This window comes from Gavialis gangeticus, unplaced genomic scaffold, assembly GCF_001723915.1.
Source record: "Gavialis gangeticus isolate Ggan-Ray unplaced genomic scaffold, GavGan_comp1, whole genome shotgun sequence".
NCBI classification, from domain to species: domain Eukaryota; kingdom Metazoa; phylum Chordata; order Crocodylia; family Gavialidae; genus Gavialis; species Gavialis gangeticus.
The window spans coordinates 117572525-117598307 of record NW_017728992.1 but is presented as its reverse complement, the minus strand read 5'-3'; the positions used below and the strand labels follow the sequence as shown (position 1 = coordinate 117598307).

General features: G+C 40.5%; 1 protein-coding gene across 1 annotated transcript in view; it reads left to right on the top strand.

Moving 5' to 3' along the window:
* ATP6V1H (ATPase H+ transporting V1 subunit H) overlaps positions 1 to 25783 on the top strand; it is a 74040-nt gene that overhangs the window by 9411 nt on the left and 38846 nt on the right. Inside the window, exons 3-9 of the mRNA XM_019527278.1 lie at positions 1696 to 1798; positions 3870 to 3959; positions 11197 to 11310; positions 13305 to 13409; positions 15964 to 16017; positions 22369 to 22466; positions 24074 to 24266. Coding sequence (XP_019382823.1) covers positions 1696 to 1798; positions 3870 to 3959; positions 11197 to 11310; positions 13305 to 13409; positions 15964 to 16017; positions 22369 to 22466; positions 24074 to 24266 — 757 coding nt within the window. The remainder of the gene's footprint in view (positions 1 to 1695; positions 1799 to 3869; positions 3960 to 11196; positions 11311 to 13304; positions 13410 to 15963; positions 16018 to 22368; positions 22467 to 24073; positions 24267 to 25783) is intronic.

Below are 25783 nucleotides of genomic sequence, written 5' to 3'. Positions count from 1 at the left end.
GTGGAAACATAAGAGTCAGAAATGTTGCAAACATTCCACCATGGAGTAACATGCCTTACTTCCATCTTGGGTGATTTTTGTGTCTGATGGCTTTGCACAGTTTTCCACTTCAGCTTCTGAGCCTCTCGGGTTGTAGTCTTTCTATGTATTAACTTGTACTGTTAAGTGTTTTAAATCCTTGGACTTTCCCTCCATCTGGATCCAGCTCCTTTGTGCTGCCACTGAGTCTGAGGAAACACGCACCCCATCAGGCATACAGGCAGAGTCCAGGATGCATGCAGCCGTACCTGTCCTGGCCACTCCAGGTCTGTGTTGCAGAGGAGTGGGGCAGATTGCAAGGTGTCCAGAATACCGTGTGTGTAGTGCAGATTCTGGACTGGCTGTAGCAGGTGCTCTGCTACAGGCAGTGCCCGCCCTGGCTGCAGGTACATGTGGCATCCACTCCAGGACATGTACTGCACACAATGGCCATGCCAGCTGTCCTGGGACTGTTCTGCATGTTGTCTCCATTCAGTCCAAAACATGTGCTGCACACAGCAATTGTCAGTGCCACGTGCAGTGCAAGTCCTGGACTGGCTGGTGTGGGCACAGCGTGCAACATGGTTTCCAAAGTGGGTGCTGCATGTGGTGCAGTCCAACTGGGTCAGGCACTGTGCGTCTTGAGGTACCTCAGTTTAGGATCTGTTCTACATGTTGGACTCTGCCCTATGTGATGCCCTTTCTGGCTGCTCTGGGATCCATACCGCATGCAACATGGGCCCAGACTAGCACCTGTGGGGAACAGGTGCCAGATCTGCTATGCTGGAGGGGAGGGTTAAGGATAGGGAGTCTGTGAACCCAGCTGGGTCTGTGGATCGGCCCTGCAGCACTCAGTTGGACCACTGATCTAGATAATTGTTGTTCTTACTGTCTTGCTTGTTTGTTAGCAGTTGTGGGAGCGTCTTCTGCATAATGACAAAAAGAAGATTCTATGAACTTGGAAGACAGCAGCTTGTTAAATTGAAAGAATATTTATTTTTCTTTTAATGATCTTAGGTATCTTCTACGGTTGCTTAATTTTTACTTGAAGCAATCGAGTACAGAGTTGTATGGCTAAAGGGTACAACCATGGAATACACTAGCTCAAGTCTTTCCCTTCTTCAGATTTATGCCCATGGTTAAAATGCTGGCATGTGTTAATTTTGAAAAGTGAGTGCAGTCTAATTTGGAAAGCAGAAATTGCATGTGTTCCTATTTTTGCTTGATATGCATTTTAATGCCAAAATCAAGTATTTTGATAGACTAACTAATGTGCATTTTACTTCCTGTTTTTAAAAACCTGGTGTTGTAGAGTTGTACTGCTTTTGTGTTATGACTTCAGTTTTCAATGTGTACTAGATATGCATGCTTAGGGTCAGTACTGTTTCTTTTAGTGATTCCTTATATTTTTCCAGGGGATGGAGATAGTCTGAAGATGACTGAAGTGATGTTACTGGGCAGTCAGATACCTAGAAGTTTGCTTTTTAAATACTTTCCCCATTCTACATCTTTATTTCTTTGCTCATGCAGCTCTTGGGAGAATAGGAATCCTTACACATCATAGGACCATATACTTACTATAAGTTTAATAAGGGACACACAGCGAGGGGAAAGGGAATATTGCCTGAAATAAATAATTCACAAAAAATCCTTACAGCTTTGTGCTTTGCTTTCTAGAGGACAGATGATTTCAGGTGAAGACTGTGAATTTATTCAGAGATTTGAACAGAAGAGAAGCCCAGAAGAAAAACAAGAACTACTGCAAACTGAAGGGAACCAGGTAATTCATCTTTCATTAGTGTTTTCTTGAGGAAAACTCTGCCAACATTAACTTAGTATTTGAAAGTGTTTTGGTATTAAGAAAGTCTTAACAGACGCATTTAAGGCCCTAAAAAAAATCCTGGTTTGGCAAGTGTAACTTGGACATTATTTTATCAGAACTCTAAGAAAAATATTTTTTTAAATGCAGTTTGCTTGAATAAGTGATGAGCTTCACCACTTGTTATGCTCTTGAATGACATAATGGCATTGTTTAGAGTGACAGGATAGCTGTCAGATCATACTTTACAAAAGCCATACAACATAATTTATATGCTCCTTCACTTTAAAACAAAGGTAGAACCTAAAGGGAAGTAGTAAGTTCTTGTGAATCTTTCTAGGCTCCCTTCCATCTCAGATGCTTGCATGAATAAAAAACTAGGTGACTGTGGCACTGTGGCCTACAGTCAGATGGATTGCAAATTGGCTGAAGGGTCGTACTCAGAGGGTAGTGGTGGATGGGTCTTTTTCGACCTGGAGGGAAGTGGGCAGTGGAGTCCCCCAGGGCTCGGTCCTTGGGCCTACACTGTTCAATTTCTTTATTAGTGACTTGGACAATGGGGTGAAAAGCAGCCTGTTTAAATTTGCTGATGATACAAAGATTTGGGGTGAGGTGAGCACACTAGTAGGGAAAGACAGGTTACAGCAGGACCTGGACAGGTTACTAGGGTGGGCTAATGAAAATAGGATGGGTTTCAATACTGACAAGTTCAGGGTGCTGCACTTGAGCGGTAGGAACCAGCAGCACACTTATAAGCTGGGAAACTCCCTTCTTGAGAGCATGGTGGCTGAAAGATCTTGGAGTCATTATTGGCTCCAAGATGAACATGGGCCGACAATGCAAGGTCACGGTCAGTAGGGCTAACCGTACCTTGTCGTGCATCCACAGATGCTTCTCAGGCAGGGCCAAGGAGGTGATCCTCCCCCTCTTTGTGACACTGGTCAGGCTGCAGCTGGAGTACTGTGTCCATTTCTGGGTGCTGCACTTCAGGAGGGATGTGGAGAGCATTGAGAGGAGGGCTACCTGCATGATCCGGGGACAGCAAGGCAGACCCTACAAAGAGAGGCTACACGACCGTAAGCTGTTCAGCCTTTGCAAGAGAAGGCTGAGGGGGGACCTGGTGGCCATCTATAAACTCACTAGGGGGGACCAGCAAAGTTTGGGAGAGATCTTGCTCCCCCTAGCGCCCCAGGGGGTAACAAGGAGTAATGGCCACAAGTTGTTGAAGTAGGTTTAAACTAGATATCTGAAGGCACTACTTCATAATTAGGGCGGCTAGGATCTGGAACCAACTTCCAAGGTAAGTGGTGATGGCTCCTACCCTGGGGGTCTTTAAGAGGAGGCTTGACGTCTACCTGGCTGGGGTCCTTCGAGCCCGGTTTTCTCTCTTGCCCAGGGCGGGGGGTCAGACTTGATGATCTACCAGGTCCCTTCTGACCCTATTTCTGTGAATCTATGAAACTAACTTGAGCTGTGCATAAGTTGTGCTGCTGCAATCATGAGAGAAAGTTGTACTGTTGGCAGAAAGCAATTGGAATGAGATACTTCCTTGAGGTCCTTGTAGCTACCTGTCTAGTTTAGAAACACCTACAGCAGCCAAGTTATGCACCATTGGTCAAAGAGGAATTGGCATTTCCTGCAGCACCTGATACTCCTATAGCTTGCCCATATTTTGTAGATCATCTTTTTGTTTATCTCCCCTCCCTCCTCGCCCTCCCAAAAATCCTCTGAAGGAAAAGTGTAACTCTGTTTAACCTTATGATGGTGTACCTTGCTGATTTTTGTATTGGTGATCACTCGCTATGTCGTTTGAAGACCATAAACAAATCATTTAGAAATAGTAATGTTCAGTGTGGTGGAAATACTTGATTATATTTTAACGCAATCTCAAATGTCAGCGTTTTATATTGTTGAAGAGGGAACTGAGTTGCTTAACACTTATGTAAGACCAAAATGTGAATTAACTAGAATTTTGCATATGATATAAAAGAGAATGAAAACAATTTCTAATATTTTTCTTATATTTTTCTAGTGTGCTAAAACATTCATAAATTTGATGACTCATATTTCCAAGGAACAGACAGTTCAGTATATTCTGACTATGGTTGATGATGTGCTGCAAGTAGGTCAATAATCTATTTCATATTTAAGTCTTCTTTTTTGATATTTGAATATCTTTTAATCTAATTCAGATCCATTTGTGTGTCATGTTGCATTAAATAACATATGTTTAAACTGCAAACACTCAGAAGTTAGGAAATGCCAGACTGGCTGTACAGGCTACCTGTTACTTATTCTGTAATCATTAAGCATTATTATTACTGTCTGAAAATGGTCACGGGTGAGATGGATCCATCCTTGAATAACTTACATTGTAGTGGGGAGGGAACTTTAGCCTTCGGGTACTCTCAGGCAGAAGAAGGATTTGATCGTGGCTTTTCCACACCCTGGGCGAAAGGTTAGGTAAGGGATGCCACCAACAATTGATCATTTGGTAGTTTTACAAATTTAGCCCTTCCTTTCTTGGATTTTAATTACCAGTTTCTGAAAGAATGTCAAATGCTTTTCAAAAATGTTCCAGAATTTCTCTTTTTAAAACTTCTTGACTAATTCTGGAACTTCTTGACTGGGTGAAATTTAATAATTGAATTACAAATTTTTGTCTCAGGATTGCTATTTATTTGCTAGAGATTGTTTGCTAAAAACTTTGCTCAGCTGAAATTCCATTTGCCATTGTGAGGAACTGTTCTATTTTTATTTAAATCTCCTCTTCCCTGTGTTTCAGACCAGGTAATAAACATAACAAATAATATTCCCCTCTCACTTCACAACTTTATTTTATTTCTCTGTGTGGATTCTAACAAAGTTGGGAGTCTTGATTTGCTGAAATAGGTATACCTCTTGAATTTTTGCTGGATATTTGATATAAATAGCTTTATAGATTCCCCGCCCCCCCCTTCCCCTGCCCAGAGCTAGAAGAGAACTGCAGGTCGGATTAGATCCCATAATAAATGCAATAAAACCTCACTCAGATATACTGGTAAAGTTTGAGCAGAAGCTTGACACAGAATTTACTATATTAGCATATGTCTTCAGCCAAGCCTGGATGATCTTGCAGAATCTGCCACATCTCTAGATAAGTTGTTCCAACAGTTAAAATACTTCATGTGTTAAAAATGTACATCTTCTCTTAGTAGTCTGAAGTTGTCTAGCTTCAGCTTTCAGCCATGGGATGTTTTATTGGGTTTTTTGTTAAGTTAAAGCTGGTCTTCCAGAAATATTTCCTATATGACTTGATCATTATCTCCTCTTAAACTTTTTATGGCTAAACTAATAAACTTAGCTCCTTCAACCTATTGCTGTACACCATGTCTTCTAGACCTGGGATCATTTTTACCTCCTATCTGAATACTTAATCATTTTTCCAATACACTTCTTAATATATGATATGAGAACTGAAAATGATCCTTTAGTAATGGTTCTACCATTTCGGTTTACAGGACTATCACCCCTGTGGTGGTGGCTACTACTACAACTTGATATTTCTGTTCTCATCCATTGGAGACTTAAATTTGCTTTTGAGCTCCCATGTGATGATCTATTCTAGCTCATGCAGGGCCAACCTAATTTGCCAAGTGTACCACAGATTAGCCCCATATGCTCCCTGAGTGTCACTCTGATCACCTTCTCATACCTGCTCTGTTGCCCTCCTTTCTGCTTCCTGCCCCACCTGCTGCCGTGTTCTTCTGCATCTTACCTAGTCTGTTGCTGTGTTGCTTACCCCCTCCCTGGTCTGCTGAGTGCCATGCATTGGCTTCTTGTGGTGGTTGCCCTCAGTTGGTCACCCTTAATCTACTTTATGTTCAGATTTGCCTCTGATAAATCAGATGCCAAGAATTGAGGTAACTTTTTGACCTGATGTTAGAATCCTTCCTCTTCTGTTGATTCTTCAAGATCGTGCTGACTATATAATTCTAACAGCCTCTCTCAAGAGGTTATTCAGTCCTAAACAGGACAATGCAGCAGTAAGCAAAGTAATTTCCTGCACTTCTACAACTTTCTAGTCTTGAATTGCTTTGCAACAGAGTGTAGCAAAGGATTTAGATTTATTTCTGAAAGGATTGTGTGACTTCTGTAATTCTCTAATTATAAAATGGGGAGAATTTATATATAGTGCACACCTGCTTTTGGCAGCATGCTAACTTTTGCTGTTAAGAGAGGATGTAAAATCTCTTACCCTATAAAAGCTTGATTTGTCAAGCCCTATTGCTACTGTATTTACTCAAATATAAGATGAGGTGCCCAACTCCCCCATCAGCATAGGGAGGGGAAAGCCCCTTGTCTTGCACTTGCATATAAGGAAGCCTCATTAAATACACTGCCTATCATTTAAACTGCTGTCAAAGCAGCATGTACTCAGCAATGGAAACAAACTATGAAGTTGACTAAATGCAGGCAACACTGAGCATAACTATAAAACACATGGCCTGTATTGGGTAAGCATACTGATGGGAACCTACCACAAGGATACGTTGGCATAGCCCATCTAAATCAGATACATGGTGGTCCCCATTGGGCTCAGTGGTAATTCTTGTCCAAGTCATGGTAAACCACTACATGGCATACATTTTGACTTCCTCTTCACTCCCACAGCTGAGTTGTGCCTTTCTTTCCCATTTCCAATAATTCCTGTTTCTTCACCAGACTTAAATATCTGGAATACATCATCAACTGGGGCCCCCAGAATCCCTCTGTCATCCTTCTCTGTCTGTTGCACATGATTATGGTGGCCCTACTCTCCTGGAGGTGGAGCCAGACCAGGTTGCCCTGGGCCTTATCTGTATATACACTTATTTATTTATTTATCTTTTTTTTCTTTCTTTTTTGGAGGATCCAAGGACTTGTGACGAGAACACCTGATTCCAGTCATGAGTGGGGGGGCTAATTAGCACATGGCTCCATTGTGGGGGGTGGTATCTGGAATACATATACATGCTGAGCTGGGGAGTCACCATGGCTTGAAAAGTTGACTGTTTGGGCCCAGCCCCATGAACTATATGGCAAATCATGAGTCTTTTGGCTTTGGATTAATATCAGGCAAAGCTGGCATTATACGTTAGTAGGTACAAAAGTGCTGGTTAAGTGTGTGTGTATGAAGTACTTGTGCTAAAGCTTGCAACAGTTTCAAGAAAAGTAAAATGCAGCAATAATGGATGAACTAAGTTTACCCATAGTAATTTGCCTACATGTTTATTTCAAAGAAATGAGAAAACATTGAGTCTCCAACTTCCATCAAGGGCCCCTTGACACTGCCTCCCCCTCTTCCCCCCCCCCCCATCTATTTTCCTTTGCTGTAATAGTGGGAACAAATTTAAACCTCCCATTTTCCAGATATAGAATCTAAATCATTGTACCGAATTTATAAATTGTCCATATATAGAATCTAATTCTTTTTTGGGGAATTATTTTTTGAGTAAATCCTGTACTTTGTGTGTGACTCACCTTACTTATATGTAGGTGTTTTAATTTGGAGCAATCCTATTTAAACTAATGGCTACTGGTGGAATTGGGGGTGGGTTCAGTAGATTTCCCCCTTTTTTTTAGCAACAGGAAAATTAAATTCTACTCGGAGGCTATGATGATGGGAGCTTTATAAAGAAGTCATAACAATATGACTGTTCTAGCTCCTTTGCATTTTTAGTCTCACTTTTTCATGTATGCACAGTTATTGTATTCCACACATACACAGACTTCAGAATACGTCCAGCAAGCTACTCTACCTTGTGTCAGCGTATATGAACAGCTCTGTAAAATTTCAGAAATTAGTCCTGAATATTTTCTAGATGCAAAACAAGACTGCAGCATAAAGTAGTATTATAAATCACTGATCATAATTCATTATCTGATTAGCAAGTAGGAAAGTTTGGTTTAAAATTTTGCCTTGTAAATTTTAATTATTTTTTAAAGAGAGGTTATTCTTGCTATCTAGTTAACATTAATGTTAAGCAGTCCTTTCCCTTAACTAAAAGGATAGAGTATATCTCTCTTTGTTTCTTTATATATATGGCATTTGCTCATGAATTGTCCACTAATATTTGGCTGGAAATCAGTATTGAGTTTAATTTTTTTTTAGTTCTTTAAAACTTTTTACAGCCGTTTAACTGTAGAGGTTACCTTGGCTTGGCCTATCGGCAACTTGTGGTTCCATTAGTTCAGTGGGTTTATTTTCCTTAATTTCTTAGCACAGATGTAAACTACTTTAATATTTTTAATTTCAAGTGTTTTTTTTTCCACTCAACTTGTTAACAATCACTAAAATGATCATATTTTTCCCAAGTTCTTAACTAAAATAAAAGGATGGATTTTTAAAATAGAAATTACTTTTATTCACTATAATTTAGTGTTGCACTGGATTAAAGCGTACCTGAAGGAGAATAAAGAAAAAATTCCTTTATAGTGTGTTTGACAGCACCTAATAGAATCTGTTCCTCTCAATTTTCTTTTTTTATCCCAGGATTTATTGTATTCTAGCCATTCCTTTCAAAATAGATTTAACAAGTAGAGGAGTAAGCTTCTTAGCTGGCTGAGTATCTTAAAGCCCAATAACATTTTTATTATTCTACTAATACCTCTCTTCCATTAACCTTGTTACTAAAATTACCTCTCTCCTTTTATTTAGGGTCAGAGGTAAGAAGCAGATTAACCTTGTTGCTAAAATTACCCCTTGCCTTTATTTAGAGTGAGAAGTGAATCTTCTGTTCTAACATGTAAATCTAATCTAGCTTTGCAGGTCATGGCTGGCTCCCTTTTTGATACCCACATCGTTGCACTCGTTTATTTCTACTGCTGTTAATTTCATTAATCTTGGGGGTGGGAGAGAATAGTTATGCAGAAAGAGAGATGTCAGACGGGGTGCAGCTACATGAGGCGCTTTACTGTGCAGTCGACTAATCTACTACTCAGTAAAGCATTGCTGTCTACACATGTGCGGCACTTCACTGTGTAGTAAATTAGCTTACTGTGTGGTTGGCTACTACCTGTAAATACAAGTAGTAGAATTGCCACACCGTAGCTACTGCGTTGTAGTACATGTGTAGACAGCTGATCAGGAGCAAATTCTTGCTGGTCAGCTCAGGCAGCAGTGGGTAGGGGAACTCTGTCCCCTGCTTCAGGCATCTGCCTGGTGCCTAGCCCCTGCTTCAGTTGGCTGATCGGAGCAGTGACTGGGCAGCAGGCAGCTGCCTGGGGTAGGCAACAGTATCCCAGCCCCCACTCAGATCTCGAAGCAGGGGCCAGGCAGGAGGCAGCTGCCTGGGCCAGGGGTGTAGGACTGGGAGATAGCTGCCCCAAAGGTGGGACTGCTCCCCCTGTTCCCCAGAACCCAGGCCTGACCCCAGTGCCCCCTGCCAGCCCCAGGCTGGCACCCAGGGGGAGCCTGGAGCTCCCCCTGCATGCTGTAGTGGGGCAGAGCAGGGCAAGGCAGGATTTGCTCTTCACTGAACTGCTTCCTGCCAGGAGCAGATTTGTTCCTGATGGGCGTATGTGTAGACATGCTCCCAGGAAAAGCTTACTGTGCAGTACTTTACTGTCAGTAAGCTGACAGTGCATTAATAGCATGTGTACATGTGCCCAGGGAGCACTGCATAATGTTGGCACACTTACCAGGGTGTATCATAAAAGCTTTGTTTTAAAACTTCTAGTTATCCCTTGATAGATACTGATACTCTTTTCTGCTAGAATCCTAGATGGATTTTTTTCCCATGATTCCCTTGATATTTTTCTTGTCTTCGTGTCCCTTCAGCCTGTTAGTGCTTCTTGAACTTCTACTCCATTATTCCCTTGTGTCTGTGTATTCTCTCTCCCTTGCTTTTGTTTTTCCTTCCTTCCTTCCTTCTGGCTGTCTGCTGATAGAAAGAATGAGTTAAAACAAGCCATGGAAGAGACGGGAAGAGCATTTAGAGGCAAACATCAGTGAGCACTGCAAACTAGTATCAATGATATTCAAGACTTTGCATTCTAATGTTCATTCTCTATTTTGAATGGAAGAATCAAAATATACAATATTTACAGATTAGTAAATTACCTCTGTTTTTGTCCATTGAAAGCTATGTTGAATGAGCAACCCTTATAGCTACATATTGGTTATTAGGAAATGAGTAACTATGGCAAATTGTGTATTATTTACATTTAATCTGTATTATTACATTTAACAAACCTGAACTAAAATGATTGAGATTGTAACTAACACAGAATTCATTTTGGTACCCATCTGCTTTAATTGTAAAGTTATATTAAATGCCTTTTGAAAGAGAGTTGTGATTTTAAGTTTTAACAATGGGTTGATGCACTTTCTAAAATCTATATATACCCATACCAACTTGTGCTTGGCATTGTACAACTGTACTTGGAAACCTGTATCTGATTAAGAGTGGCAATTGTAACCTTCCAGAGCAGTTTTTTCTGGGCCATTTAGAACACTTTAGTGCATATGGAAACACTTGAAAATGCATGTTACTTTTTTGCACCAATGTGTACAAGTGTCTTGTGTGTCTGCAAGAAATAATTTGGAGAAAAAATAATTTGTGCTTAAAGATCAATCTCAAGTGGATGTAGGCTTATGGTTCCTCTGAAAATGTGTGCTTTTACTAATCTGTAATCTGTTATTCAGATTGAGCCAAGAGGATATTTACCCTTATTTATAAACATGCCTGTGAATAAGACACTCGCCTTATTTGGGAAGGAACTACCGTTCCTTGGGGGGAAGAAACAGGACTGGGGAGCAGGCAGAATCTTACTTGCTGAAGCCAGGATAATATTGTATCTTGTAGAATAAATTAGAGTTGCAAGGTCCTGGCATTAGCCTTACCCATCCCTGTGGGTGGCATCCCTACTGCAACAACTATAGGGTGAACCCTCTCTCACTGCATCTGAATTGTATGCAGACCACCATTGTAAAAGCCTTAATTGACCAGCAGGTGTGAGAAGGTGAAACCCAGTAGTTTTTGGCTGCACAGCATGGGGGTGGAAAGTGAAGTTAAGGAGAGGAATCCTGGCCCAGCTCCAGGTAGAATGAGTCTTCAGCTCCTGCAGAAATTTCTTTTTTCAAGACTCATACTTTAATTTTCTACCACTCCTTTTGGGGGTGGGGAAAGGGAGGAGGTGGGCAGGAAGGTGTGTAGTATATGAATAAATATAGTGCTTTTCCCTTAAGCAAAAAAGAAAATGATAGTAATTGAAATGAGAGAATTTACAGGGCATATGACGAGTATCCTTGGAGGACATAAGGCAATGTAATGAAAAAATACCATGAGATATCTTGAACTGATATTTACAAGCTTCTCCTTACTCCCCCTTTGCAGGAAAATCATCAGCGTGTTAGTATTTTCTTTGACTATGCAAAACGTGGTAAGAACACTGCATGGTCTTATTTCCTGCCAATGTTGAACCGCCAAGATCTTTTCACTGTGCACATGGTAAGCTTTAAATATATTAAATTTCTAACATCGTGGGGCAAGATTTGAACCTTTTTTTCCCTGGGAGCTTGTAGATGGATTATTAAACTGAAGCTTTTCTTCTGGAAAGGGTTTTCTTTTCTAAGCTAAGTATTGGAGAACAAATGTTGAATGGCCACTTGTTCTAAAATGTGTATTTCCTGAGTCCAGTTTTGTTTTGAAGTCTGTGTCAGTACCTCATATAGCTCATCTTTTTTCTTGTGAATTAAGTTTTTTATGAAACTAACTCTTTTTTCTATCATTACTTTTGATATGGATATCTCCCCAGTAGTAGGTATGTGTTGTGTGTAGGAGGGGTTTATTAAGGTTCTTATAACCAGACCTAATAGACCGTGTTTAGACTTTGTATGACATTTTGACAAGCCTTGACCCTAGGTTGTACACCTTTTGGAATTAGTTGACTTTTTTTCTGTGAAGGATCTTGTCTTCCATGTTACTTCACTAATTCTAACATTTGTGCTTTGTTTCAAATTAAATTGTTTTGTAGGGAAAGGACCATGTCTGTTCAATATTTGAACAGCATCCATTACTTTGGGGCCTGAACATGGTATTCAGATAAAAAAATAACTTCTAAACAAAACTGCTTGCAAAGGAATTCTCAACAGTTAAGAACAATCCTCTGTTAGCAGTACTGTAACTGGTGAAGTACTTCATATATATACCAAGTCTCATATACTTTGCAACACTGTTACTATAGGATCCATTACTTCAGGGGTGGGCAAAATGGTGCCTGGACTCTCACTTCCCAACACCCCCTACCTGCATTGCTGCGGCTGGCTTTCATGGAGACCCCAGCAGCGGCTAGTCCATGACAGCACGTGGCTAGGGTTTCCATGGAGACTGGCCCCAGCAGCACTGGCAGGGAACATGGCTGGGCAGGGAGCTGTGCCAGGGCCAGGATCTTGTGGCAGTGACAGTGTAGTCTGGAGTCAGGGCAGATGGTGCAGGCAGCGGATTGTGGCTCTGCCTGGCTCCAGATCATGCTGTCACCACCACGAGATCCTGGCCCCAGGGCAGCTCCCTGCCTAGCCACACATTCTGTCAGTGTAAAATTGTGAAATGTTCCTTCCTGAGCCTTCAGATAACTCGACATAAACTCTCAAAACTTTCCAATCGATTTGGCATGGCAGCTTGAAAAACCTACAATGTGAATTTCTGCACCATTAGTCAGTTTGCTGCTAATAGTTGTTATTAAGTCAATTTCTCCTTATGCAAAAAAGAATTTGCTATGCATCATAGGTCCAGCTGAATATTTTGCCAGATAGTAAGTGATCAGCTTGCCCCCCACTTTATTAATTTCAATTTTGAAAAATAGTCCATTGTTAAGTCTTTAATATGCGTGGAATTTAGGGGCAATATAATATTGGACATAAACAGGCTGCTGCATTGATTTTACTCTTGACTTGCATTGTTTGAGAAGTTTGGGTTTTCATAAAGTGATCAGAATTGATTATGAGTTTGATCAAAATGGTATCAGAATTTATGATAAGTGCTGGAGAATGCAGAGCTCTTGCTGTAGTACAGTATTGATGCATCTGAGCTTTAAATGCGTTAGCTTGGATATTGGAAGAATTTTGGGTACAACAGCATGGAACTAGACGTACTGGGCTGCGGGTATTATATACCCAACTGGAATAGGATCTTTAACTGTCTCCTCAAGATGTCAGTTGCAGGCTATTGCTTGAACCTGCAACTGTGGCTTGTGGATTCACTTCTGCTTCTCTACCTGTTTCCATGGTGTTCTTGCACCCCCTCTGTCACCATGGTTCATCAGACATTGCTACTTAAGTTGGTGAAATCAGGAGACCATGTGCTTTCTGAAAACATACGCTTTTAAACTGAATAAAACAGCAGCTTTCTCTGAAGTCAGTTTCTAGAACACATAGCAGACTTCCCTTTTATCTGCTCACAATTTCTTCTTCATTTCAAGTTCTGTTTCCTGCATTCTCTTTCAGGCAGCAAGAATTATTGCAAAACTGGCTGCATGGGGAAGAGAACTGATGGAAGGCAGTGACTTGAATTACTACTTCAACTGGATTAAAAGTCAACTTAGTTCACAGGTAAAAAAAACCCAAACCTTTTAAAATAAATTCAGCCTTTCTTAACTAATTTTAAAAACTTTTTGCAAGGCTATACAAGTGTAAATGAATAGTTGTACAAACAGCAATGAAAGGAAAAGAGGGAGAAAAACCTCTTTGGGCTTCAGTTAAGGCGTTTCTCTTGAATAATTAAAGAATGGAACCAATTTAGTTCCAAGTTTTCTAGCAGGGAAGTCCCAGAGGACAGTAATGGGCCAGGGCTCATAACTTCCTTGGGAACTTTCCAGTGGTGTCCTCTAGGGGCTCGTCTCATCTCCTGCTCAATATGCATATGAAGCTGCTGGGCTGTATGGAGATGTGGAATGAGGAAACATTAGTAGGCTTGAATATTGTTATGCTATTGAAAACCGTTCAGAGGTGGCTGCAGAATGAGGGACCTGCCTTCCAATGGGGGTGGTTCACCAGGAGAGCATAACTCAAGTCTTCCAGAGACTGTATTGGCTCCTAGTAACTTTTCTACGCACAATTAGGAGTGCTAGTGTTGACCTATAAGTCCTAAGCAGCCTGGGACCTACATACCTAATATACTGTCGTCTTAAACTCATTGCCACTCCTGGTGTTTGCCAAGAGCAACCTCCTACGATGTCATCAGTTTGCCAAGTCCATTTGGAAAAAAAGCACGGGAGGTCAATCCTCAGTTCTTGAACTCTTTGCCTCTTGACATAAGCCAGAGACCATGCCTGAACATCTTCCAGAAGCACTACAAGGCATTTCTGCTTGAGCATGCATTTAGTGACCTAAATTAGATTATGTTGTTTAAAGGGTCTCTGCTTTATTTTATTTATGCTACGTGCTCCTTTAAGTTTGTTTTTTCTAGGGGAAAGCATAAGCTGACCCTAGCAGTTGGGAAGGGTGGCATACAAATCGCACAAACAAAATAATTTCCTTATGTAGCAGACCTGTCTTTTTTGAAGGGATATCAAAATCAAGTTTTCCTAGGAAAAAGGAGGGTATTTTGAGAGAGAGAAGCATGTTTTTATTTAACTTCATTATTAAGGTGATTGACTTCCTGGAATTAAAATTCTTGGTTGATGTAGCTACAAGAGGACAAGCTACAATATATTCTATATTTTTGCTAAGTTGCAGTCCCTGGTGACTGAGGGGAAACTATGCTTTTTTTTTTGTTTGTTTGTTTGTTCTTTTTCCTCCCTGCTACATTTTTGTTTTGGAGGCCTGGCACTTGGAAGGAGAAAAATCATGCTTTGACTTAAACTCTGTGTTTGCTGGCAGCAAACGAATACCATACACCTATTCCTTGTCTCTTTCTAGAAATGCAGTGGCATTTCAGGGAACCTCAGAAACAAATCTTGATTATAATTGAGAATTATTGGCATGTTGGCAATAATTCTAGTACATTATGAATGACTCATTGTCTTAGAATCATGGAAAATTAGGGTTGGAAGGGTCCTCAGGAGCTCCTCTAGTCCACCTCCCTCCTCAAAATGAAAACATCAACTATATCATCCGAGCCAAGGCTTGACCCACAAACAAAAAATGTAGTGTTCTTGCCTTTAAGTGTGCCTGTGTTACTTTCCTTTAAAAATGGCATTTGGCATTTGTTACAGTCATTGGAGTGAGACTTAAATTCTGAAGAGGGTGGAGCCTCAGCTGAGCAGGTTTTGGGACCAGGTTTATTCAAAGTATCTCCAAATACATTGAGGAAATATAATACCTTTATTCCTCTTCATTTATAAGCAAGGATCTTAAGGTTTTAAAAATGTTTTTGAATTTCATGATATGTTGTTGCTATTTTTTTTTGTTTTTAATTTAACGAAGCTGTTCCTTTGGAACTTGGACTTTTTAAACTGTTTTAAAAATCCTTTGCGTACTTTGAGGAAGATATAGAAAGGACATTGTAGCAGCAATTTTAAAAATGCATGTGTATTCCTTTTAAGTTTACATTTTTATAATACCTTGAAGCGATTTTTTTCACTCTACAGAAGAAACTTCATAAATTACGTCAACTTGATAAAATTAGTGGCAGTGAAATATAATGTCACACTTCGTTCTTTTGTGCTGAAGAGTTTTGCTTTTGCTTTTTGATGGTTTTTTAGGATATAACTGAAATTCATTTATCCAAGGCAAAGTTACATTGTTCCCTCCCTATCCACCTGAAAACTAATAGTGAGAGGTGTTGAGTTCCAATACTTAAATGAGAATACCTGCTTGAATGTACCTCTTTAACACTATCGTAATGCTAACGATATGTATTATATGATTTTGTCTAACTGCCCTTATGCCAACAGAATTAATCCAAAATATGGGGTTGTATGCAAGAGGATGTCTGTTGGAGTTGCTGTTACATTAATTCTAATTGCATGAAGTAAATTTTTTTCATTAGGAATTGGCCTAGTCGTATATAGCTCTGTCACATTTAAAAAAATCTTCCCAGCGTACTTCTATCTGTACAATGTATATATTCTGAAATTACAATATTAATTATAGGAATTATTCTGGCTCAAATGTATTCAATAGCAATGTTTTCTTAAAAAGCTACTTTTCTGTTTTGGACTAGAAACTACGTGGTACTGGGGGTGCCATGGAAACAGGAGCAGTCTCCACAAGTGATGTAAGTATTTGTTTGGAATTTGTAAATTAACTAGGATTCTGCATCACTGTCAGGTTAAACAGGCCCCAAATCCTAAAAACTACATTTTGAGGTGGGTGAAGAAAGGGCTTAATTTTGTTTCTGTATTTACAACTTAAATTGTCTTATTTGGGATTTTATTTTATACCACTTTGTTTACCTGAATCCAAGGTGACCTCCTCACCCTTCTGAATAGTTAGCCAGTATACATGGAAAATATTAATATTTTGCTCCATAATTTTCCATGTATAGAATCCCAAATGGTTCCTTGTCTGCCTTTCAGCTGGCTCTGGGCAGGCTCCTCTGCCTGGGTCCTGCCACTTGCCTCACCAGCAGGGATCCTGGTGTTCCCTATTTAAAAATTGCAAATTGTCTTATTTTAAAAAACAAACAAATTCACTCAGGCAAATCCGCATTCTGCAATTTAAAATGAAATGCCACTATATATAGAGAGAGAATAGTTATTATTTCATATAATATATTATATAATATAACTATTTAGAATTTTAAAGCAACTTGGAAGCCTAACAGTGCCTCTATCACCATAATAAAATGTATTCTAAATATCTATACACTTTGGCATCTGCTTTTGGTTTTTTTTATCATAGAAAAATCAGAGCTTCTCTTGCCCCTGTTGCTCACCAGAATGTGGGACGCTAAGCAGCATTGGGATGCCAGTGCCCTGACCAAGCCTTTGCCCTTCACTCCTGACCTGCAGCCCCTGCCTGCCCCCCACTAGCTCCCTCCTGGCAGCAGCTCCTTCCCAGCACCAGGACATGAGTCCAGTTGCAGCTGGCCCACCTGCTTTGTGGCTCTAAGCAGTGCCAGCTCTTGCTGTTCTGCTCCCCTTTGCCTGTGCCTAGGCCCCAGCAATCCCCATGCTGTTCCAGGACTGGGCTGCGTAAGTCCCTTCGCTTCCAGGATGGCCTCCTTCCAGGCTGCTGTAGAAGGGCTCTAAGCCTGGCACTGGTGGCTCCTGTCATTGCAGACGGGAGCCATGTGCCATTGGGCCAGGTCAGCTCCTGCCTCCATGCGCCCTGCACACCATCATGCTGGGCCGGGTCCATGGAGGCAGGGGCCAGTCCAGCCTGATGATGAACAGCTTCTGCCTGTGGTGTCAGGAGCCCTGGGTGGCAGCAAGAGCTGGTCTGGTCCTGTTTGAAGGCACGCAAGCCAGGCTGTTTTGTGCGGCATGTGGAGCCCCTGTGTCTCAGGTGGTGCCACATGCTGCTGGGGGACTCTGTCAGCAGCAGGCTACAAGTGCCCTGACAGCCTGCTGATGCAGGGGGCTGTGCGCCGTGTGGGGAGGCGGGCAGGGGACTCACCTCTCTCACACTGTCCTCCCATCCACAGTCCCCTGCACCCACACATCTGTGCTTAACTGGGACAGACCCTGGGTCTGCTTCTGCCCTGCTTCTGTTTGCTCTAGCATGCTGAGGCAGCATGCTGGAGCAGCAGGGGCACACAGCAGGCATAGAGATGCTTTGGCCGCGTGCTAGAGCATCTTCTTTGAGGACCCAGTCTCTGGTTGTTTCAGAGCATGCTCCAGAAGTGTGTCCTTGCCACTTTTTTTTTCTGGCCTTTTTTTTTTTTCTTTGATACTTGGATTTCTGCACTGCATATTTGCAGAACACTTCTATTCCTAGCATGCCTCCTGTGCTGTCTCAAACTGCTTTGAGATGCCACAACAGGCACGTGCTCGCTTGTCTGAACACAGCCCTGGAGTCTAAAAAAGGGTTGAGATTCACTGCCCCACTAAGCTACAACAACTCTTGAAGAAAAATGTTTCAGGACTGTGGATAGTCCACAGCTCTCATTATAGTCTTAAAGAGATATATCACTTACAGATAAGAAGAACTGCAGTTAATTTCCCCATTATAATAACAGTCCTATTGCTGATGACCTTTTTAGAGGCATTATACACCTGTTTAAATCTGTGTGAAGATGAGTTCTGTGGCTGTCAGGAAAACTTTATATTTAAAACTTCTAATATGAAATTGGAAAGTTCTTAAAGAAAAGCTTAAATTATTGATTTTAAAAAATGGTGATTTGTAGTTGCACAGCAAGCCAATCTTGTATAAAGCATGTCTTTTTTTCATGATCCTTTGAAGCATCAACCATTAATATTTCAATTCTGAATCTCGCCTTTCCACTTCCTCTCTCTCCCCCAAGTTTATCTGCTTTTCTAAATAGCATTTAGATGTACGTGAGTTGTCATTTTCAGATGCTTTTTAAAATGATTTAAGCACTGTTTGTAGATGAAATGATACATTTTGATGAAAATGAATCTGCAGTTTTCAATACACTGAAATTCTAAAAGCATAGTTTTTCAGCAAACTTAGTTTTGTGATTTTAAGGACATAATGAAACAATTTAATTGTTTTAAAATCAGTATTTCATTTTGGAGGAATAAACATGGTTGAATTGGCAGTAGATACATGAATAATGGTTTAAATGCACCAGGTTCAATAGTTGAGATGTTTTGACTGCAAAGATCTTTTGATGTCAGGTAACAAAATATTTTGAATCAAAGCTGTATTAAATGATGTTGCCACTTGATGGCACCAGGAAACAAAAATATTTGGAACCATCTTCCTAAGGTCTAATGAGTACTCTTCTGGCAAATTAGTCAAGATATTTTAGAATTTGAGAGAGATGAAAATATTTTGGTCACAGCAGCAACAAAGATTCCCAAAATGAGGAACACAGGTATACACTGCAAACTTACTTTAAACTACAGTCAGTGCAATTTATCATTCCGGTAATTACAGAATCTTTTATGTTGATTTAGTTGATTTCATTTAGCTTCATTGACTGTTAATAAGAAAATACTAAATGATGGGGGCCTCGATCTGCCCTCTCTCCCCCTTAAAAACAAGAAAAAAATATGAAGGGGTACATGAGCTGAAACTTTGAGACTGAAGTGGTAGACTTGTTAAAAAGGTTGAAAACCCCTGCATTCAACCATGCCAGCTTTCTTTTGGTTTGCTTTCCTTTTTTAGTTCGCAGTATGCATCAAAGATATGTATGAGATACCTAACTACTGGAAAATTTATTTCTGTTTGTTCAGCTTGTGTAAACTTGCTCCTCCCTCCCAACCCACGCCCACCAGCGTGTGAGGAAGAGGGTGGGTGTATGGCCACAGGCAATGCGTCGGGGTGGGGGCGGAGTGTAGCGGGTACAGGTGATATCTCTGAGGTTTCTGTGCCCACAGCGGGGCATAGGGCTGCAGCTGGACTGGACTGTCTCTGGGCAGGAGTCACTTATGCAGCCCAGTGGGCAGAACCCAGTGTGGGAGGGAGCGTTGCACTGCTATGGCCACCATGGTGAGGTCTAGCAGCAGCACACCACCTGCCCCAGCTCCTGTCTCTACCCCACTCTCTCCCTCACTGCAGAGGCATCTGTTTGCCTCCCCCATGGCCCTTTCCCCTCCCTTCCCCCACAGACTTACCTGCTGGGGAGGTGCGTGTGCATGTGCACACTTGCTCCCTCCCCCCAAGCCAATAATTTTTTCTCCCTCTGCCTATGCAGCACCTGCTCCAGCCCCATTCCCGTTCCCTCCCTCACTGGGGGGCTTCAGTCTGTCCGCCCCATGCCTCCCCCCCCCCAAAAAACAAGAAAAATATATAAAGGGGTACGTGAGCTGAAACTTTGAGACTGAAGGGGTACACTTGTTAAAAAAGGCTGTAAACCACTGGATTAAACCATGCCAGTTTTCTTTTGGTCTGCTTTACATTTTTTTTGGTTTGCAGTATGCATTCACAGTCTGCATCTCTGCCTCCAGTATCGTGTTATTAAGCAGTTCTTATGCTGTTTGCATAATCTTACCTCCTTAGGGGCCCCTATCCGTGACTGATTCACTTTCCAAAAGTATTCTGGCTATTATTAAACCAGGCAAAGAACAGTTAACTGTGTGAGTGGCCAACTTGTGGCACGGGCAGCCTGTGTACACAGCAGATCTGGCGAGGGAGCAGGGAGTACAACTGCAGATAGGGCAGGGAGCTGAAAGCAGGGCAGCAGATTGGACAGGGGAAAGGGGTTTGAGTGGCACTTGCAGAGGGTGTGAGGCTAATTTGTGGCATTCCTGTTGAAAAGGTTGGCCTTGCTGACTTAGTGGATGGAGTTATTCTAATTCTGACTAAGTAAATAGTGCACTTTGTTCTCATGCCATGTAGAAGTAAGCATGTTCAAATGCATTTAATAAAATGGCTATAACAGTAAAACATGGTTCTTGAAAATGAAAGTGTTGTGCAAAACTCTTCTGCCCTGTTTCTAGCCTACCCTTTTCTTGTCTATTTAGATTTCTGACATACGAAGGTTGGGGTTGTTGCTTGCCACGTGTGTTGCCTTTTTCAAGTGTCTGGAAGATACCACATTTGTTCATGAGCATTTAACTGGTTCTTGAAATGGATTTTCCAGTTGGGCTAGTACTGTTTCGGCCTCAAAGCTGCGTGTTGTGTGACTTATGCTCTTCTGTAATTCTTTTGCATGTTGAGGTGGCTTGACTGATCACTCCCTTTAGTTTCTGAACTTACATCTGAGGTTACGAAGAGATGCCATGACAGAGCTAAGAATAAAAGTAAATTAGTGTTTGTACTCTTTAGGAATTTTTTTCTTTTCTTTTCTGCACTTTCAAAAAGCCACTTACTACATACACAAGCTTTAAAAAACTGACCTGTGTATTGGAAAGATATAGGGATAAAACCTTTGAAGATTTCAGTAACAAATGTTATATGATAGTCATTTGAAGATGGCCAATTTTTTTCTGAATTCCTGGCCAGAGAGTAGCTTGAAGAGTTTTTATTTATTTATTTATTTTTTCTTGTAGTTCTGCTATTGCTACTAATTGAGTAGCATATTGGATGGGAAGTTGTCGATTAATCTGCCATTCTTTTCTTTGTGGGCATTGGGGAAAATAGTTCTTCAGCCACATCTGAAGGTTGCTTTAGTTGGAGAAGGCTTTTGACTTCTGCAATGGAGTCCTTGTTAATGGAAGAGAGAACTCTGTTCCTCTCCACAGTGCATTGGAAGACTTATTCTAAGCTTCCCAATCAATGTTTCTAGCTTTTGTTTGTGTGGATAGAACATTTGTTTTTGTTTTTTTCAGGACAAAATGAAGAGTCAGCCTTTAGATTTAGGAATCCAAGGTTTAAGTTAAATGCATCACACAATATGTTGCTGAAATAATCAGCAGGAGGAGACTCTACTGATTGCTCATGCAGATTAAGAAGCTTGTTAGTACTTTGCCTTTTTGGAGCCACCTTGATTTAGTAGGAAAAACATTGAAGAAGGTCCTCTGAAATGGCAATTCAGTTAGATCCTCTGAAAGGTCACAAGGGATTTCTTACTCAAGTTTGCGAGAATTTTCATAATAGATTTTGAAAGCTTATAAAATAAGAATGTGAAAGGTTAAACGTTTAAACGGTAAATATATTTATACTGGTAATGCTTTACCACTTAAGGTAGAATGCAGGGTGAAGTCCGGCAGGGAAGGGAAGTGGCACGGTGCCTCGGGGAGGGGGAGGACTAGTACCCAAAGGTAGACTGCTCACTTCTTCCCAGTATGCTGGCAGCTGCAGTGGGCTGGGAAAGATCCTTGCCTGCTGCTGCCACCTGTAGCTTTTTACATGGGCTGTGTTGTCAGGCAGGACTATCTGCTGCCTTCTCTTCCCTCATCAAAGGCTCTAGGCAGTGGCTCCAGAAGCAGCTGTGTCCAAACAGGTCTGTGCATGGCCCCCTGACTCCCTGTTCTGCTCCAGGCAGGCATCTGCAGCCCCTTCCTCGTGGCATGGCAGGCACCAGTCTGTGACTCCGCACCTGCCAGCCAGGAGTGTTTAACCAATATAACGGTTTAACCAATATAATTAGAGGTTAAAGGAATAATTTTTTTAACCAATATTCACATCCCTTATATGAAACATAAAAGACCTTTGCTATCGTTCTACATGTGTGAGTATCTGTCCATATTTTTAGTGGGGGTTGCACATTTGCATTAAGCAAATCCAGTCATGCTTACAAGTGCAGGACTACATGCAGCCTTTTCTACTGGTTTAGATGAAACTATGAACACTCCATTGTATGAGTTTAGCTTGTTTTTTTTTTTTAAAAGGATATGTAATCTGCTTGAAGATTTGCCTCCCCCAAATCATTTTTTGTTTAACTTTTCTGTGGAGATGAACCCATAACTTTTGGAATTATTATGAAAACTAGCATGCAGAAAAATATAAAGAATTGTAATATAGCCTGGTCTGCTGAATTTCCTAGTTTCAGAGTTTTAAAGTTGTGTTCCTTTCTCATTCTACCATAAGGCTTTAATTGTTGTTTCTGCTTAAGAGTTCCCAGTATGTACAGTGTGTTGCTGGATGCCTGCAGCTGATGCTCAGGGTCAATGAATATCGCTTTGCATGGGTAGAAGCAGATGGTGTAAACTGGTGAGTATTATGTAGAAATATTTACATATCACTAAGACTCATTTGAACCCCAAATGACTCCCTTCTCTGGCTGACCTCTTTGGGTCTAATTTTTACAAAATAGCCACTTAGTGTTTGTTAGCAAGGAAACTGTATTGAGGCTGAAATAAATATGCGTGAAGGCAAATGTGGATTTTTTTGAGAGCTTGTAAGTATTTGACTCTTCAAAAAAGACTTCTATAAATATCTTAAAGGTGTTCATAGGTATTTTTAGAGTTTGGAGCAAGATATATAGGAATTGTTATGTACTATATTGTGTTAGCATAGGGTACTGGAAAATGGAGTTTTTTTTGATGATCATGTAGAAACTTTAATCCATTTGGAATCTAGCAGAAATATCAAATATTGGTGATCATGGAAAGTAGGAAATAATATACATTTTGGAATTATAGCTGCATTTTTTTTTAAATGTAAAAAGGTAGTTGGTACACTGTTCTAAACCTTGCCCAGGTCTTTGTAAAGAAAAAAGTATCTTTAAATTCAAGCAGTGTCAGTAACAAGCTTCTAACAAGTAGCGTGTGTATGTGCACGCACATACCTGTTACACCAAAAAACTGGTGTGTGTGTATGTATTCATGTGCAAGTCCTACCATGTAGAGTTGAACAAAAATGCACATATATTACACATTATATATAGAAAATTTTTAATAAATTACTTAATAGAACAAAGTTTGTAACTCAATGTCCCTTTTAAACTGGAAAACTGACATTTTGAACTTGTCCTTCCCACACTGGAACAAATATAATTTTTTTTCTGAAATAAAAATTCAAAATGACTTTGTTTTTAGCCATATTGAAATATCATAATGGAATGCTTACATTTTGATAAGGTCACTTCAGTTGGTTGTAGTAAGTATAGAGTATACACTGATAACCTGTATCTAAAGAACAGGGCTGAAGCCAAGCACTTTGGCCCTGTTGAAATGAAGTGTCTTAATTTGTGGAAATTTTGATTAATTGGTGCATGTCTGAGAAATGTGTAGCTGCCATTGAATTGGCTTTTTCGAGCTGAAAACTTTTTTCTTTTTAGAAATTTTTTTTTTGTCCAGCTTTGCTTTTTAGGACTTGCATAGGAATAGAAGTTTAGTTTATATTTTGTAAATATTTGAATTCAAACTCTCATTCAAAGATGAAACTAGAAGAAGAAATAAAGTAGTCTTACTCTTGTTGTCCAGGTAGAGTAAATTGCATGTTTTGCCAAAAATGGTAAGTAATAAAGTTAGTTACTTGGATTTGTTTTTTAAAGCATGGAATGGCCTACACTTCTATTGAGTCTGAAGGCAAAGAAAGTACAGCATCTGTTCATATTTGGAAGATGTGCTTTGCAACGATGAAGCTCAAATTTAAACTTTAGTATGGGTACTTACATTCTCTGGTTATCCTAGCAGTTCACAAATATTTCCATAGGGTATTGTGAAATAAATCAGCTATATATGTATAACTCTAGCTTTTGCCAAAAAGTTTTTCACTATTTGCTCATCTTAAACCTATAATATTTTTTTCCTTACAAGGTACTTAGCCATTTTTTTAAAAAAGCATACACTCATATGTGCTTATTTTTTTTTCAGTATCATGGGAGTCCTGAGTAATAAATGTGGCTTTCAACTTCAGTATCAGATGATTTTCTGTGTGTGGCTGCTGGCATTCAGTCCTCAAATGTGTGAATATCTGCGTCGATACAATATTGTTCCAGTCCTGTCTGATATTCTTCAGGAATCTGTCAAAGAGAAAGTAACTAGAATCATCCTTGCAGCATTTCGTGTAAGCATAATTAACTTGTTTTTTAATGAAGCACAACTGTTCCTGTAGACCTTAATTGACATGCTTCCTTTCCATTTTCCTTTAAAAAAACTGGGGGTAATGTATGCTTGCTTTGTAAAGTGACAAGCATATATCTTTCTGCAGTGTCTTGCAATAGGAGTGGCAGCTCCCAATATGAATATTGGTAGCTTTTCCTTCTGTTAACATTCTGCCAGCAGAACTATTTAAGATTTTTTTTTTTTTAAAGTAATAATGCAGGAATTGCAGAAAGAACTCTTATGCATGTAATTTTCAAGTCCAAATACTAGTATTTTTGATTCCTGGAATAATGCGAGTTGTCCATAAACTTTTATTTACATAGCTCATCATTGAGCTTATGTTGTGGTAGCTCACAAGAGTTTTGCTTCGGTATCTAGGTTTGGGAAAGGGGGAAATTATATGCTTGTACATCATTCTTAGAAGTTGCAGAATACAACTTACTACTTAATGATTTTGATAGCTAAAATCAATGTTTATTTGTAAGCATTGCTTTAGATTTTTTTTTTTAAATCTATTTTTATCACTTAAAACTTTTCAGGGTCCCATGAAATGGGTGTGGGGTGGCAGACAATTTTAGTAATGATGTATACTGTTAAAACAGGGGTGGACAATTATTTGGGCTGAAAGGCCATTTAAGGAGCTTTGGTGAGCTGTTGTGGATCAGGAGGGTGGGGACTGCTGGCTTTATAAAGTTTTTAACACAAGGGTGGGCAAATATGGCCCATGGGCTGGGTCTGGTCCACTAAGGGATTCTGTCCAGCTCCTGGAGGGTCCCTCAGCCCATGCTGGAGGGCAACTTAGGGTTGTGTCACCTGTGGTTGGTCCTGCCTTTCCTGGGAACGTGGTGGGACAGGGGCAGTGTGGTGGCTGAAGTTAGTATACATATTGTTTAATGTATAACATATCGAAAAAGAAGTTCTGACATCTGTGTTTCCTGTCATCAACTTTTCTGGGCCTGTTCCACACCATTGGCTTCTTCAAGAAATAACTTCCTCTTCCTCTACTCTTTTTCAAATAGGAAGGGGCAGATTTTTAAACAAGTTGCTTCAATCAAAGTTTAGCTTGGTTTAATACTCCAAAATACTAGATCATTATGTATTGAAGTAACAGGGCTTAATTTTTGGCCTTAACTCATGCATTGTCTTCTCTTTACAAATCTGGATGTTGCTCAGAATTGCTGTCAGTGAAATTCAACCACCAGTCCATAAATCTTCACATGCCTCTAGTACAGTGCTTCCCAAACTTTTCCTCAGCATGACTCATCACTCCCGACCCACAGTTTGGGAACTGGTGCTCTAGCACATGTTATCAACCAGGGGCACATGCACCTCTAGGGGTACTTGGAAAGGTCGTGGTGGCATGCATGGGTGGGTGGGGATGGAGCACCACCACCCCGTGCCACCACCGCCTCCCAGGAGCAGGGTTGGGAGAAGAGGAGGGCAAGGGCAGCGGCTCCCCTCTGCTGGCCGCATAGGATG